An 18,024-nucleotide genomic window follows, 5' to 3' on the forward strand; every position below is an offset into this window, starting at 1 on the left:
CACACACACACACACACACACACACCCACACACACACACGCGCCCACACACACACACACACATACACACCCACACGAACTGCACACACCACCCATCCCATTTACTGCATCAGTAAAAGTGCTCGTTTCTGACCGGGTGGATTTGTCTCATGCTTTTTCCTCTTTTTTCTTGTCTTCTTTTCTCAGCAGAGATTATCTTTTTGTAGAATCAAATTCCAAATTAGAAAGCGTTTGTCTCTCAGCTGCACGTAAAGCGTTTTAAGGTGGCTCGTTTGCAACAGTTTCAGTTTATCTGAGACATCTTACAGTTTTCTTGGAAAGACTTTTTTCTTTTTTTTTTTGATCTTTTGGCATTCTCCTCCGTTCCCATCTCTGCTCTGCCAGACTTTAAGGGGGTTGGCGTTCAGTCAGTGGAGCCGGATATTTGTGCAGCTAGCAAAGTGACATGTTCTGCTGCCACTCCGGCAAGGACTATTTCTGTCAAATCCTCATTGCTTTTGAGCAAGGCAGTCTGCTGGTGAGATCTGTACCAGTGCAGAGCTGCACACAAGCTGCACAGAGATGTGGAAAAAGTATTTGCTCCCCCTACAGGCTTCCTGGGCAGCTTTGTCTTATTTTAGGAACATCAAACAAATTTTAATATCAGACAAAGATAACCAGAGTAAAAAAATAAAATAAAATGCAATTTGTTAATGAATAAAAGCGATCCACACCAACCCGGTGATGTGTGGAAGAAGTAATTGCACCCTAAGCATAATCCTGTCACAATAATCAATAAATCGACTAATTCCACGATAAATTAAAATGAGCGCCAATAATTTCCATTTGTTAGACGCTTCAATTTAAATATCGTAGAAAAAGTTGACTGCAAACATTTGATGCCCAGTACCAAGTGGTTAGTTTGCACTACCTGCCACTTTTGCCTGTTTTCCAGGTCTTATTCTTTTTTTTAATTACAGAAACATCATAATCCATTTTAAATAATGGATTATTTGTTTTAGATATTTACTTCAGTTCTTTGCTGTAAACTCTTCAAAATTTGATACCATTTCAGGCCCACCTGAGCATAAAAGCGAGTTCTAGCATCCAGACACAAACATCTGTAATAACTGTCAATAATCTTTTAACATCATTGTCGAGATTCTTACCTTTGCAGAATGATTTAATAACTTATGAGTATTTTAAAACACATTCATCCTGTTTTAGGTCACATACACAGCTTTTACTTTTATTTTTTGTTCAAATAATCATGTGAAAATAAAAAGCAGAACTAATTTCACCAAATCATTCTTCAGTCTGGAGGCATTAATGGTGTCTCTAAATATGTCTGCATGCGGCTACAGCCGTTCTGCCTGGGAACCAGGATAAACATAAGATCAACACAGTAGCATTAGTGTCGACATATAGTAGCACCGTGGAACTACAGCTAAAGCTAAAGCTAGCTGCTGTTTATGTGTTGAGCTGACAGAGAGGAGCTGAGCTGTTATGTAACAACTACAGAGCCTGAAACTGCCGCTCTGCCATTAAATTCAACACAAATTTTATGATTTGAAAAATCATATCCACTGATTTCTGATTTTTTTTTTACAAAAATCATAGTTAGTTTTGTCAGTTTTGTTGTTTCGTTTTTAGTTAAATTCTTGTCTTTGTTATAAAACAACATGTCATCCCGTACTTCTAGCTTATTTGAGTCTTAACAGAATATAAATCTCAAACCGTTGCAACGTCTTCTTCTTCCAAGTTGGTCTAAAGCACAAAAACAAACCACAGAAAATCAAATATTTCAGTATGGATTAGAACAAAGATTGTTCTCTGCCAATTTTATTCAAATATGAATACTTAGTTAGTGAAATGTTTCCCACCCGTCATGAACAATGTTTCTTACTGTTAAATGTTGGACTTCTGAAATCTTCCACTCTAAGGTTTCTTTGTCAGATATTATTGCTGATGTGTCTCCATGTTGGCATGTATTAACCCCGTCTGCCTAAAACTCCTGCTTGCCTTTGATTCATTAACAAAGTGTTTTATTTAGCAGCAACTAGCGGCTAATTTTCCTCTTCCACCCTACTGGAGTGGTGAAGGTGCACTAACTTTCTCCTCACCCATTTCTTTTCTTTTGGCTTCATCTTTGTTGAGAAAATTATGTCCGCCTCCAACTTGTGGTAGCTCACTTTAATTTGAGATCACATTTTAATAATTTAAGAATGTGATGAAGACCAGATTGTTTTTTTTCCCGTCCCATTTTTATAAATTTTGCATGTGAAAAATTTCAACACTGTGACAGTAGGAGCATTTTTTCTCCATGGACTCTCCTTCACTCGGTTTCTTAAAACGATCCACGACTAGTTGAACACATTGGCCTAAATATGTTGTACTTTCCCGATGCGTAAAAACTCATAATTATTTCAAAAACTGTATGCCTTTACCATGTTCTTCCCCTATGCAGGTTTACTTTTTTTCACCTGGGCTGACGACATGCTAAAGTGGACTAGAGCTTATGAACAAAACACAGAAAGTGGAGGTTGTGGAGGCTAACGCTATGGACATGAATGTCTGGGTTGAGGCAAACTGCCTCAAAGTTATCATCTGCTGGTACACAAGAGATATCTGCTGAAATAAACAGCCATGATTGGCTTGTGAGCTACTTACTATATTAGCTAGAGCTAGTAGGAGCTAATACTATCTGCTAATGGTTAGTTTCAATTAATAGGAACTAACACCATTAGCAGAAGCTAACACCATTAACAGAAGCTAACACTATTAGCAGGAGCTAACACTATTAACAAAAGTTAGAAGATTTAACAGGAACTAACACCATTAGTAGAAGCTAACGCCATTAGCAAGAATTAACACCATTAGCCAAAGCTAACACCACTAACAGAAGCTAATACTATTAGCAGGAGTTAACGCGACAGTGAAGAATCTTTAAATCTTTGTAACACTCCCCGAGTACTTCACATAGTAGGCTGCCCCAGTCATTGTTTCACTCACGGTGTTGGTGTTGCGACATTGTGCCCAACTGCTTTCTGGGTAACACATACCAATGGACACGCTGCCGCCGCAGTCTCTGTCTCTCTTCCCCCGCCCTCTCCCGGCTTTAAATGTATAGGGACTGGTCCCTTGGTAACCCTAATCGAAGCACCCCGGATGAATGTCTAAAGCCACTTTGTTGACATAAAGAATGTCAACAAAACAGTCCGACTCCGGTCGGCGAGGAGAGCCTTCCGCGACTGGGCCAGGGCGTGGCCGGACGATGGTCACTCTTCTCCGTTCGCGCACAGTATGTTCGTGGAGAACGTGGTGCTAAATGACCTGCAGACGACCTGATTATCAGGTCGGTAGGTAGATAGGTCAAACTTTATTAACAAACCAGCGTTCTGACAACTATCCCAGCATGCACCGCGCGCTTCTTCTTCTACGGGCAAAAATGAAGTCGGCAGTTGCTTACCGTAGTTGTTATACCTGTTGTGGCTCAATATTGGTCCCTATATATAGGGCGCACCGGATTATAAGGCGCACTGTCGGCTTTTGAGGAAATTGAAGGTTTTTAGGTGCGACTTATAGTGCGGAAAATACGGTAATTAAACGAAGGTTCGAGGCAGATACATTTTCCTTGAGGAATTTTAATAATCAACGTACTTGAATCACTCGAGGAATCGTTTCAGCCCTACATTCTAATATATCTGAGAAAATGTTTTGATTTCTATGCTAACTGTAAGCAGCTCTAGAGACTCTTTGCTTCATGCTGTTGGATTGGCATTTCCTAGCAGCAGCCGCACTAACACCAGCTTTATTGGCTGAATCTCTCCTCTTCCTCTGTTTGGTCCTCTTCTTCTTTTCTTCTCGTCCTTTATCCATTACATCCTATTTTAATACGCTCTGGTTGAAGTTGAAAGAGCTGAACTTTACTTGTTGCACAAAAATTACTAGTGGAAGGAGCTAGCGCTTCCCAACCTAGCATATGTCATCATGTCAGTGCTTTACTATTTAAACTCTGTCTGTACTTCTATTAAACAGAAAGCAATAGAGTCGAAATGATTAATCGGGTTAATTGTGGTGAACTGATTATTGTCAACTGTTTTTGTCATCGATTAATCGTTAATTGGAGTATAGACTCTAAAAAAGCCAATTTGATGAAAAAATACAGCACAGTCAGAACAACATACAAGTCAAAAATGTACTAAATATATTTAAGATAAAAAAAACCTTTTATCTGTAAATTTACCAAAAACTCCCCAAGTGGCATCGTTTTAGTTTCAAAGGAATGCTGTTATTGTCATTATTTTAGACAATTAAATTTGTTTCTTAATTAAAAAATCTATTAAATTGCTTAGTTGCTTCTTTTTAATCCACTTCTAAAATTGTATAAAAAAGACCTAAGTGCGTAAATGGAAAAATCTGCAGAATGTCACGAGTTTGGATCCGATTAATCGATTAATCGTCAGGATAATCGACCACCAAATTAGCTGCAGCCCTACAGTATCACACTGTACCGACCAAGGTAAATAAAGAGAAGTCGACTCTGAACCAATCCTCATCCTCCCTTTGTCCTGATTTTCATTAATTATTACTGTAAAATGAAAGTTTTCATTAATTTTTAATCAACTTGTAATCTAAACCCCTCACTCTCTACTGTACATATCCACACGGAGATAAAAAAAAAAGAACTCTGACCCTCACATTAAGCGTAAAGCATCCTTTCATTCACGCTGCAGCTCCACACTGGATGCGTCCCGTTAACGAGGTGTTAAGATGATTCCAGAGTCATGAACGCTCTCCTTTAAACCGGTTAGGAATGTCAATGAGCCGGTGACCGTCTCTCTGTACAGCCTGTCCAGAGAAAGTTGGACTCGTTCGCAGTAGGTCCCTCGCTGCGCTGCTCTCTTCATCGCATCAGAGGCGTGTATGCTGATGAAAAGCACCGATCGGCTTCCTCAGATTACGCTATAGGCTTTCTGAAATTAGCTTCACACAGCAAACCGTTTGTTCGCAGCCTCGTTTGGTGCTGCCAATGTGCAGAGAAGCCAGGATGAGACAGGATCCTCAATGAATGATTTTCGGTGGACAGGCAGGAAGGCCAGGGAGATCTCACTGTTGTCGAGCGACGATCAGAGTCACTTTTTCTGCTCCTGATCTAACGTGTAACTTGTCCTCTGAAAGATGAGAAAACAAATGAACCTGGGAGAAAACAGACTTTGGTCAAACCCAGGGAGGTTGAACACATTGTGGCTTTCACCTCGCCAGTAAAAGTCAGGTTTGTGGCCAGGGATTTTCTGTACAACACGCTACCTGACGTTCGCCAAACGTTTAATCTGGCCTGGGTGAAACCTGTTGGACACGGGGAACAACGCGGTAGGGTTAGGTGCAGTCAGACGTACATCTCTGTCGAGGTTGGATTGTGATTTCATGAACCTTGATGATCCAAATATCCACGCAGACTTTTGGTTTGGGCCTTTTCATTATTTGCCTAATTAGAAGTTCAGTTTAGTGCGTCGCCTGTGTATCTGTCAGTAATCTCAACTTATTTGTTTTGTCAAAGCCTCCTCTACTGCGCATTGGTGTGTGGTTTCTTTAAAAAGGAGCAGTGGGACATCGTCTCTCATCCTAAAGACGCTTTGCCGCCCTACAGAGGACAGATCTGATCGATGCCTCGGTCCTCTTATCGGGACAGTTGTGCCTGTTGGTCTGCGTTTCCAGCTTGCGGTTAAACGTTGTGCGTTTGGGGGCTTTGGTGGTTTGGACAGCGGGCGTTTTGGATGGAAGAAAAGTGAGGATCGGCAGGGTTAGAGGTGTGGGAAGAAAAAGAAAAGAGAGGGCAGACGGGAGGGAGAGGCGAGATACCGGGATGAATGAAAACAGAGGAGGAAGAAGTCAAAGACAGAATGCAAAGTGTTGACACACAGAAAAAAGAGCAGGTAGAGATATGAAATGAAGGAGGGATGAGCAGAGGACTGGTGGAAAGCAGGATGACTTGCAGAAGACTCCTGAGTGGAGAAAACGAGAGATAGAGAGAATAGCTTTTCTCCACCGTTCTGCCCGCAAGCCCTTCATTAACTATTCATTACTCTATCTATCTATCTATCTATCTATCTATCTATCTATCTATCTATCTATCTATCTATCTATCTATCTATCTATGTCTTTCTTTTCTTCCTGGCTTTCTCACACCCACAGTCCTTTTTTCTTACAAAAGGCTCGACTGTACATCTGGAGCAGAAGACAGCCTCTCTCTCTCTGTATGGCTGTGTGTAGTTGAATGTGTGTATCTGTAAGATAAAAAAAAAAACCCTGATTTCTGCTGAATCTGATGGATTTTTTTTTTTTTACCTAAATAGATCTCTGAGCCGCAAATAGAACAATGCACAGCAGCCAGGATAACACACAAGGTCAGGTCGGTTTGTGTGTCTGTCAAGAGTCTTGCAAAAAAAAAACAAAAAACAAGAAGGTATAGACAAGGGAAAACAAAGGAGGGAGTTATTGACAGAAACTGTAAAAGCGTACACACACACACTCACACATGCACGTGATTATTTTCTTAACTATATGTTTGTATGATGGCCTTTGCACACATTCTTACTTACCCACGCCTACAGAGGGTTGCCCGGGGCTCGCTGTTAGCCAGGCGATGCTGCGTGGGGCTGCCATCACTCACCACACGCACGCACGCACACACACACACGCACACACACACACACATTGCCTTTCCTACTTTTTCCACAATCTTATTTTCTACCTTCTTTCTTCCTGCCTGCCATCCTCTTTCTCTCTCTCTCTCTCCCCTGTGCCCTTCCTGGTTTCTATGGTGACAGCTGTGCGCTGCAGAAATCACGTTGATTGGAGAAGGAGATAGAAGGAGCTTCTCTTCCCTTGTGTGCGCGCGCCCACATGCTCACACGAGTGCACCGCCTTCCGCCTCACGCGCACGTTTTATGAATGTACTCCGGTTCCTCCGGCGGGGTTCAGGCATGTTGTCGTCAGGATGCCAAACACACCTAATCGGCCATGGCTTCCATATCGCTCACTGTTATTGGATCATGCTAAGCGAGAAATTAGATCAATTTTTGTTGATGCTCGCTCTGGCGGACAGAGACGAGGCTTGATGGGGGTGTGGGGAGTAGAGGAGAGGGCGGGAGAGAGGGAGGGAGCCGACCTTGAGAGGAAGACCTCTTGACGGACAGCTGATGGGAGCGCTGGTCACGTTTGATTGGACGCCAAGGCAACCTGGTCACAGGCTATTGGCCAGACACCGTTTCATAACCTCTTGGCGTTCCCGCTTCTTCAGAGTTCTCCCCATCAGTCAGCGATACAGACAGCTCAGATCAGCAACTCGCGCGCGCGCGCGCGCGCACACACACACACACACACACACACGCACACGCGCGCACACACACACTCATGTTCAGCACACGTCTATATCCAGAGACAATCACACATCTCCATCAGTGAAAACACTGAATAGTACCTGCTTGGATTTGTGCGCCTCGCGTCATGTACGTGTGTGTGTGTGTGTGTGTGTGTGTGTGTGTGTGTATTCACTCCTTCCCTCACACTCGGCGGTACACATCAGCAGTGCTGTGGAAAAATCTTAGCCGGGGTGTAAATTGCAGCTGCAGTTAGCTGAGTGAGTGAGGGCCTGTTATGGCTTGCTTGCTCGTCTGGGCCGTGTGTGGGATGTGTGAATCTTCTCTAATTGGGTTTGTGCACATGTGTGTTCAGAGTCGCTCTTTCATATTTACTTCTTTCCGGGGGAATGAGACGAAATGTTTAGTGCAGACTTGTTTTTACACTTTAAGTGTTAAAAAGTAGTAATATTATGTTTGTAACGTCTCCCGATCTGAATGTTTTCATCCCTGAAATGTTCATCTAAAGGCTTAAAAAAAAAAGATTTACCTAACTCAAAACACAGCATCTTTCTCCTGTTGACAAAGTTTTTATGCAGAGGGCTTTGCTGTAGTGCTGTGCTACCGTTAGCATGTTTGCTATCTCCTTTGTCAATTAGGCTTGCAGCATACTTCAACGAGGTTCAAAGTTGAATGTCTGGAGACAAAACTTGCGGAGGAAAGTTGTTTTCCCGCTTTATAAACTTTAATGTTTTTGCTTTTAACATCTTTTAAATTTAATGGCCAGTTATTTTTTTTCCCCGCCCCCAGCAGACAGAAATCTTGCGGACACTGCTACCGGGGTTGAACGATTTCATATTTTCTAAAGTCACGATTAACATGAAGGAAGTTGAGTCGACTTAGTCACTGTGACGTCACAGAAATGAAGTAGAGAAGACTTTACAGTGACTTACAGGGTCGGCTTTATGAGCTTTATTCACTGAAAACGCTGAAAACCCCCCGCTTAGACAGAAGTTCATAAAAGCAGAACTTTATCCTGGACTTCCTCGGCAGCAGCAGAGCTGTAATCTTCTGACTGATTTATCCAAAAAGTCGCAGAAAGTGACTTTTTTTCCCCTCATATGCTCGTCTTGGACGGCTGCACCAACACGAGTCAAATCATTAATCACAGTTGTCCATGTTGGAACGTTATAAGCTGTACTTTTTTAAATAAAATGTTGAAATGAGTTCCAATAATTCAGAGAATTAGCTGTAATTTGTCTGACTTTTTTTTTTATTTTGGTTTATGAAAGTTAACTTTGATTTGTTTTTCTTAGCTTAGCAAATCCTCTATTATTGGACAAAGCTAATTGTTAATCAGGTTCATCACCCAGCAAGTTCAAAAAAGGAATCTGTCTTGAAGAATATTCCAAAAGTAAATCTTCCCCCCCTGTGTTTATCTGAACAGACAAAGGTTAATTCATCATATATTATCTGTCACTTTAAAAGAGACTGATGGCTGTTTGCTACAGATGAGTCCTCATAAATACATGACAAAGAAAAACTGGATTTGACTCATGACATTCAAGCAGATAACGCGGTGCCTACGCTGGTGGTAAAGGTAAATTTGATTAGATAAACATGTTACCGGGTATTTCTCTGCATCCCTTGTTTCCTTCTCATGGCTGTAATGACAACTGAACGGGGGAGTGGTTCAATCGTTCCTGATCATGTTAAAGGGAACTCTCCGCTGCTATTACAGGAGCCACTCTAAGAGCAACATAAAACAGATGGCAAAGATATAATTCTTAATATATCCACTTTATTCCGCTGGATACAGCAATCATAAGAGGGACAAATGAACATCTGGTGTGTTATTTTTAAATTACTGCGACCTGTGAGCAGAATAAACAAACAAAAAAATCAATATCTTCTATATAGTATGCATTGACACAGATGAATAGTTGCATTTGAATTAGCTGCCCAGAGGGGGAAACAGTTAGCATGTTTTTTCAGTTCGCATTTTTCACCACATCTGATGATAATATTCTGGTTTTTCAGTTGTGTCTTTGAGTTTTAGGTGATTTAGAGATGGCGTACTGTGTATGATCAGTCAGCCAGATGATTTTTAAAGTATAAACATGAACAACAAAATATGTTTACAAAAGCTGAGTTTATCTGTGGCTATAATTTTATAAATATAGTGAAGAGATTTTTGACTCGACCAGAAGCGTCTCCTCTGGTTTCAGGACGCTAGCTCCATCATTTAAGAACTGCTTTATAAATAGTCATACAGGTCTTTTGACATCCAACTGTTAGCGGATGCTAATTATTTGTATCAGAAGTAGAAGCAACACCAAGTCAACTGTGTGTGAGAGAGAGTGAAGTTGCTACAAAACAAAAGTTTGACTTTCGTTTTAAACCAAAGACTATGATTATGTAATTTACGTGGGTAGCGTTAGCTAAAGACATCAGTCTCTAGTGTGCAGTTTGCATGGCTAGTATTAGCTAAAGACATCAGTCTCTATTGTGCAGTTTGCGTGGCTAGCGTTAGCTAAAGACATCAGTCTCTGGAGAACATACATCCTCACCTAAGATTTCTTGACTGTCAGCATTTTCAAATCCAACGTTTTGTATTACAGAAACATGTCAAAATCTCCAAAGGATAAACGTATTTCTTTCTGTAGCCTGTTAGCCATCATCTGATGAAACTCTCCCTCGTTCTCTAAGGGTGGATTCACACCAGCTCGGTTTAGTCCACTTTAATCAGACTCTAGTTCACTTGTTTAGAAAGTCCCGTTCTTTTGGAAGATGGGAATACATTGAACTCTGACCCATGTAAAAACCCAAACTGGTTCAGCTTCTCCTGAGGTTTTTGTGTCGTTTCCTTCAGTCGTTCATTGCGCAGCGCCCCCACAGGCGAGGAGGGGAACAGGTGTTCCAAAAGGTTTGGTTGGTTTGACACAGTGCAGAGTGAAGGCAGTTAATAGTCAGAATAATCGATTGAACAATCTGTCACTAGAATAATCATTAAGTGTAGCTCTAAATCAGGCCTCAGGACATTAATTCTTACCCACTCTTTCCTTTCTGCTAAATAAACGAGATTCATTAATTTCATCGTCTTTTTTAAGCGCTAAATGTTTTCCGTAGAGGGCTCTGTGTGGAAGCAGACCGGCCACTCTGCTCTGTGGATGCGACTGAACTGACACCTTGAGACGGTTTGTAGGAATCCATTACCAGACGGACTGGTTGTTAACAAGGCTGGATGTACGGTCAAACTGCATGTGTCCCCCCACCCCACCTCCTCCTCTGTGTGTTAACCTCCCACTCATAGTGTGTCACCAGACTTCAGAAAAATCCTCCCGTCTGCGGAGACCTACATTTTCAACTCAACGCCTCACTCTGTTAACTCCCACACAGATTTCAGATTAACCCGGTGGTCTTGGAAGAAGTCAGAGAATCCTGCGTTGCTGCAGGATTCTTGCAATGCTGCATTGCTACAGTGAAATCATTCATATTAAAAAACAAACAAACTGCAACTCTGAGCCATTCAGACTTTGAAGCAGAGTAAGAGCAGCAGACTCTTTACGTTTACAAGTGTTTCCACGTTCGTGTTCGGCATTCAGCTGCCGCCGTATCTCTGTGCGGTCTGTTCTTCGTGTGCGTCTTTGTGTGTGTTTTTTTCTTTTTTTGGTGGCATTTCTAGTTAACTCTTAATCATTCCTAATGTATTTACTTACAACGAAGCTTTTTGTAACTTGCTTTTGAAAAGTGCAGCACAAAAACAAAGATTATTATTCTCTGAGGTATTTTGTCATTGTGAAGCTAAATGCCAGATCCGGGCAGCTGGAATAAGTGCGATGTCGCCTCCTCCCTTTGTAGAATCTCATCTCTTTTCCACATATGGTACATTGTTATTAGATTACAGTTCCCAGGATTTCCTAATTGTCTCCAGCAAAACAAAAAAATAAATAAAAAATCCAAAGCAAAACACAGGAAGATCACAGCAAGCAGGCTCCTCCATGCCCTTTAGAAAACTGTTTGTCATGGCGAGACTGCAGACAGTAGATGGGAAAGCTCTGCTTTTATTCATATTTACCAAAAATAATAAAAATGCTAAAAGCTCATTTTTATTTAACATGCTTTCTATGATTCCTTTGGTCATTCATAGCAGGCAATTCGCGATTTTAAACAACCTGAAGGGGAAAAAATAAAAAATAAAAAAAAAAATTACAAATTATGAAAACAAATAGATAAAATAAAATAATTTTTGAAAGAAAACCATTCAGAATTGATAACCATTCACCTTCTGTATTTGTACATAATTCAACAGCTTTTAATTTCTGTTCATATTTGTTATGGAACGTGTCTCCGTGTCCTATTTAAGAAAATTAGCCTGCTTGTTCCAGAAATCTCCTTTATTTCTGGGAAACACACGAAGAAAGCAAAAAGCTTTTGTCACAACTAGAAGCAGTCGAAAGCTAACAGGCGTCACTCCTGAGGAGAAACTTAAAAGTCGAGGTTACGCAGACGATCTCAGGACTTATCGCTCAGATTCTCCACCGAGCGGCAGGAAGAACTAGTAGCTGAAATCGGGCGAGACGCCGAGCAATAAACTGTACAAACAAAGGATCAGAGCTGTTTCTGCAGCCTTTGAAACAAATAAAGAAAAAGGAGCAACGAAGCTGTTGCACTTTATGAAGGAAACTAGAACGCAGGATCCAATATGCGAGTTTAAACAAACGCTTTGGGTTCATTTTGTCAGTTTTCTGGGAGTAAAAAAGATATGTTACAATATTTCACCAAAAACTCTCTTTTACAGTCTGTGTGACCAAAAGAGGTTTGGTAAGATGTTAGGTTAATAATTGATGAAGCGTCATATAAATCTGTATAATATCAACGTATATTTTGCTGAACATAAAGTTAAAAGATTTTGAGTTAAGTGTTTTCACTAACTGCATTCTGATCAGTGACTGGTGAGGCGCCGACTTCTCTGGAGTCTGATGTAAAAATACCAAAAAGAAGATGAGGTATTTTATTTTTGTCTTTAATTTAAATATTTGGTTGTTTTAAAGGCTTTTAATTGTGCTTTTACCAATTCCATGCAGTTCAACATTACAGGATTAAAAAAGAAAAAAAAAAAACCCAACTCAAAAATGTTCGACTTTTTGACATTTGCTGAGTTCCATCAATTGAAATGTACAAATTTCCGAGTTTTTTTTTCTAGAAACTTTAGGAGGTTAATCTAAAAAATTCTGACTTTTTCCAGATAATTTTTTTGACTTTTCAAACCCTGAAATGTTCAAGTCCTTTCTAAAATTTCTGAGATTAATGTTGAAAATCCCAGAATTTTTTTTCTTGTGACATTTCGACTTGTAATTATTACTTTTCATTTAGTTATTTTCTTAGAAAGTTGTACGATTGATGTCAAAATTTCATTTTTTTTTTTTCTGACAGAAATCTATAATGGCCGTACTCGCCGCCGTTATGTGCGTACCTAGGTGGTCGAGGTGGCGCAGGATGAAGTGTAGTTGTGTAATCTGGTGTAATCTGAAATCTGACGCTTCCAGCAGTGGGCCTGCCATGTCCTTTAAGTTGCTCAAAGGATTTTATGATCTCAGACACTTGTCGTTTAAGCCCGTATCGATGCATTTCTTGGGGAATGGGAGGATGGTGTAACGTTGGAACTTGTGAATCTGAGTCAAGATGGAGCCATGTTGATCAGCACAGATTCTCCAGTATGAGGCGGAGACATCACAAAATATTACATCCTCCTGCTGTAAAGCTACCAGTTACATAGCTTCTCTCAGTTGCCTCTATCTCCTCGCTCAGTTTGTTCATACGGGGCCTTTAAGTCTCTTCCTTGGTCTGATGCAGCTTCCCTGGATGTCAAGCTAGTTTATTGTCGCATGTCTCGGTGTGGACACACAAGTCCTCACAAAAGCTGATGAATGATGTCACGGCGGACAGATGGACGGACAGATTGGGTTCTCACCTGAGGTTTTGCGCCGCGTCCCTCTGGGAGGAGACGGCTGGCCAGACACGGGACACGCTGAAGGAACCTTGTTGTAGAAAACGTGTTTCCATATATTCAATTAAATTTTACAGTATTAACAGTTTTTTGTCGTAGTATTTTAGGTTTACTGAATTGTTGTTTTGAAGTATTTCAGTATTATGTGCTTCCCAGGTACATATAGACTCAGCCATTTTATAGCCCAGTCAAGTAACATGTTACCTTTAGTTGTTATAAAAATGCTGCTTATATCAGATATGACTTAAAAGGAGTTTGACTTTGTAATTTAACGCCTTGAAATTGGGTCTCTGTCTCTTTAAGAAGCTCCTGCTCTTTCTGAAGCTGCGCCTTCAGAAAGTTGCCCCAACATGGCTCCTCTATTAACCCTTCAGCAACATTTTTACCAGCGCTGCTCTGAGAAGTAGTTCAGCGGTTCCATTAGATGTTTGCTAATTGCTACTGGCTAGTCTGAAGGAGCTGAGTGAAGGAGCTGAGTAAAGGAGTCCAGGAGCGCTCGGTCCTCTCAGGCGTTTTTGTTCAGCTGAATGGTTGCCATGGAGATGAAAGGATTCCTCAGACATGCATGAAAGAATCGAGGCAACACTAGTGTTGTTATGATATCACGAGGGAATTGCATTATGACACGATGTAAAGCTTAAAAAAAGTCAATTTTACACAAAATGAAAATTTAAAAAATGAAAACACGCTGAATGTTTGTGTTCAGAATCAAAGTTTATGTTCGACTGAAGCAGCACCAAAACAAAGGCGGACTCTCGGCGATCACAAACATCTGCTGTTTGTAGGAACGTCGCAATTCTTCAGAACCAACGTTTTACGTCAGGATTTGTTTTTAAAGTGATAAAGTATGCATTTTTTTTATCTCTTCCATCAACTTGCTGGGGAATTACAAATGGAAATTAGCCTCTTTGGCTAAATCTGGCATCTTTACATCATGTAATCATGTTGATTAATATCCATCGTCTCCTTTTATGAAATAAATAAAATAGAATTTCTTTCTAACCATATTTACGCTATTAACCCTTCGTTCTTCAAACAAAAGGGACTACTTCAAATATCTTTAAAAATGAAGTTACTTAATTAACAGATCAATTTATCCACCACTAGAGTCATAAAAGTCAAACAGTCATCTGAAAGTTTGAAAAATCATTTAGCTTGTAAAATTGTTTTTTGTAACAGGAAGTGAAACACAGCTTCCCGTCTGAAGCTTATATACGTTAAAATATTTTCTTTATAACTTCATATCTGCATCAAGCAGTAGATCGACAGGATCTGGTCCTGAGTCTGTGACATCTGCAAGCTACTAAAATACCTGGCAAATTATTCAGCAAAAAAAGAAAAAAGAAAAGATGATGGCTGTGACACTCGCTGCTGTTCTGCAGCATAACTCATTCTGGGCGAGGAGTCGTGGAGGGAGAGCGAGTCAGCATGTGGTGAATCGAAGGTGATTTACTGAGAAGTGATGTGGATTTATACATCAGCAGTAAGAGTCTGTGACAGGACTAACGCTCACAAGATGTGATCACTGGATCCCAACGATGTGCTGCTGCTGCTGCTCCTTCGTCTTTTATCAATAATCACGTTAAAGGGGACCTGTCATGTAAAATTCACCTTTTGCACATTTTAATACTTTCATTTGAGTCTCAACTGCTTCAAAAAACTGTCCTAGTGCATAAAAAACACCCAGACGTTTTTTAGGTGATAAGTTTTTTTGGTGTCTGGAAAACGAGCCGTTACCGTTACCTAGCAACCAAAGCAGAGCCCCGACACATTTGTTCAGCTGGTTTTACCGCTGCACAACGGCTGCTGGAAAAGACAAGTGTTTTATTGTTGACTTACCATTCAGAAACCACTTGCAGCATTTCTGTTGGTTGTGTGGGAGGCTCCACTTCTGCTTTTCAAAGATGTTCGGTTGTATAATTACGCACCTGTTTGCTGCCATTTTTGCATGCGAGTGTAAACGTTGCGTTTCTTGTTTGGATTTAAAGTGACAACAGGCTTGAAAACAGCTCACAGAACTGACCAGAGTAAAATCTCACTATCCAAAAATGATTTTGTGCAAAAAAAAAAAAAAAGTAATATGTGTTGTATAACCTATAGACCTATCCTAACCTGTTCAAGGAAGCGCCTTTAACAAAGTCTTAGTGAACTAACTGCAAGTTATTTAAATAAGATCTTCTTTGAAAATTTAAATTGGTATACTTATGTTTTTTTTTCTTGCTAAAGATTTGTGAAGCGCATGACTAACAGTCAGCAGAGTCTTAAACCTGAGCTGAGGATCTCTGCAGCTCCCCCAGAGTTACAAACGCACACAATACTTCCCAGAATTTAGTTTGTGAAAAAGAAAATTAGAAAATGATGTAAAATTTTCCTTTCACTTCATCAAGCAGTGATTGCTTAAGGCTGCTAGCTTCTTTCTTTTTTTTTTTGTGGACACAGCAGCTTTGTCAGCATATGTAAGTTGATCCAAGTCGCTCGCCAGCTGGTTGTAAATTGTCACTTATTTGACAGATTTTCCTGTCAGACCTTCAGTTCCAGAAAGGAAAACGCGCATCGGCTCACATGTGCTTGAAATGTTGAAAAATAAACTATAGACTCCATTTTGGCACATGTTCTACTAATACAACACTTTCCAGTGTTGTTTTTTCCTGTTTTACGATGTCTAATGATGACAATATCTGTAATAATAAAAACAAACATTTTTTTTTATTTAATCAGATTAATCGTCACTTAATCCGACAATCGATTAATCAGATGAATTGGCATATTCTGCAGATTTTTTGCTTAACCACTCAGGCGTTTTCATGTAATAATCTTTGAAATACATTCAAAGATGCAAATAAATAATTCAATTCCTTTTTCAAATATGAATATAAACATCTTATTGCCTAAAATGCAAAACTATAGCACTGCTTTAGTGAAACTAACTTGAGTAAAACTATCATAAAAAACATATTTACAGACAAATGTGTTTTTGTCTGTAATCCTGCATTTATGCATATTTATTTTGTGCAGTTTTGTCTTTTTGCTCTGAATATGTTTTGTTGTTTTCAGCAAATTGCCTTTTTTTTACTCTGTTTACTCCAGTTAGGAATTAATCGATTACTAAATTAATATTTCAATAATCGATTTGATTAATCCGATAAATCGTTCCAGCCCTAATGGAAACACTCTTACCCACACTTTCTAATGTAAGTGCACAAAGTGTGTGTGTGTGTGTGTTTCTGTTTCTGCTGCATCCATCTGAGCAGGACTGAGCGCTGCAGCAGCGCTGTGGGCCTACACAACTTGCATCTGATTAACCGTGTCCTGTCACTGTTCAGCATCAGTGTGTGTGTGTGATAGCCCCATATTAGTGCACATAGACTTGTGGATGAAACCCTGTGCTGTGAGGTGTGTGTGTGTGAGGGTAAATGTTAGCAGATGGAGCTGGGTTGTCTCCTCGCTTTAGCTCCTGCATGTTGGTGTCTGCGCTGGTGTCAGTGATGCAGTCTGCTGTAGTTTTTTAGGAGAGGAGAGAAAGAGGGAAAGTCTCTGGAGACAGATGAAGCACATACACATACACAAACACACGTATACATATATGCACAGATTGCTCCATTGTGAAAATGTACTGCAGATTTTTTGAGCTGGGATTTCTCTTCTCTTCAATGTTTTCATTTAAAAATATCTCTGCTGTCCAGGATTCACCTTGTACCCAATTATTTAGATGTATCTGTTTTTTGGGGGTTTTTTTTTTACCTCTTTTGCTTTTAGTTATTAATAATGAGGAGATGTCTGGAAAGTAAGAACATTTTGACAAATGTTCGCCTTGTAGCTTTCCTTAATAGGCTTGTCTGAAGGTTAGAAAGTAGAGCTGGACGACAAACTTTACGTTTTATCACGATATTTTGTGACAAGTATCGTGATAGTGATAAAAGTGACGATAAGAACCGTTTATTACTTCCTTTTTAGGGAATAGCATGACACTGCAATCAGACTAACACAGACGCAGATAACATTGTTGGCAAACATTCCCGTGTGTGATATGTGTATTTAGGACCCCAGCCACATAAAACAGTGTGATTTATATCACTAACCTGCACATAGTAACCGCATTCAATCATATTTTCAAATGTACTGATATTATTGATGCTCTCACTGAACAAACTGGAGAAAAACGACAATGCTGACACAAAGGACATCATTTAATTGGATTTTTTTTTACGACAATAATATATCGGAACTTTTATAAGAAATTTATCGCGATAAATGATAAGATATATGAAGTTCTTCTGAAAGTGGTTCTAGTGCTTAAAATATTTCTTACACACACACACACACACACACACACTGGTAAAAAGACAGAGCAATGAAAACCTTTAGTTTGTCAATGACAAAAACTTTGATTTTCCACTTACGTGTTTCCTCCTCTCCCTCTTGTGTGTGTTTTCTGTCTTTGCATGTCCAGCGTCTGCTCCTAAGCTGAGGCCGATGCGAGGCCAGTCTCTGTTGGAGGGGGGCAAGATGTACTTGAAGTGCGAGGCGTCGGGGAACCCCAGCCCTTCCTTCCGCTGGTACAAAGACGGACGCGAACTCCAGAAAGGCAGAGACCTCAAAATAAAAACCAACGTGTGAGTGTCTGAGTGAGTTCAGTGAGTCTGGATATCACCTGGAGGAAACGAAAACAGACACC

At 40.2% G+C, this 18,024-nt stretch overlaps 1 protein-coding gene and 1 long non-coding RNA gene across 4 annotated transcripts in view; one reads left to right on the forward strand and one right to left on the reverse strand.

Moving 5' to 3' along the window:
• The window catches only part of LOC103149275 (uncharacterized), a 24,766-nt gene extending 6,938 nt beyond the window's left edge, over positions 1-17,828 (reverse strand). Inside the window, exon 1 of the long non-coding RNA XR_477454.2 lies at positions 17,750-17,828. This is a non-coding gene — a long non-coding RNA (uncharacterized LOC103149275). The remainder of the gene's footprint in view (positions 1-17,749) is intronic.
• The window catches only part of LOC103149276 (pro-neuregulin-2, membrane-bound isoform-like), a 68,181-nt gene that overhangs the window by 11,915 nt on the left and 38,242 nt on the right, over positions 1-18,024 (forward strand). For all 3 annotated transcript variants that reach the window (XM_016679806.1, XM_007568353.2, XM_007568354.2), the window contains exon 2: positions 17,800-17,962. In XM_016679806.1, coding sequence (XP_016535292.1) covers positions 17,800-17,962 — 163 coding nt within the window. The remainder of the gene's footprint in view (positions 1-17,799; positions 17,963-18,024) is intronic.

Source organism: Poecilia formosa, unplaced genomic scaffold (genome assembly GCF_000485575.1).
Source record: "Poecilia formosa unplaced genomic scaffold, Poecilia_formosa-5.1.2 Scaffold221, whole genome shotgun sequence".
Taxonomy (NCBI): Eukaryota; Metazoa; Chordata; class Actinopteri; order Cyprinodontiformes; family Poeciliidae; genus Poecilia; species Poecilia formosa.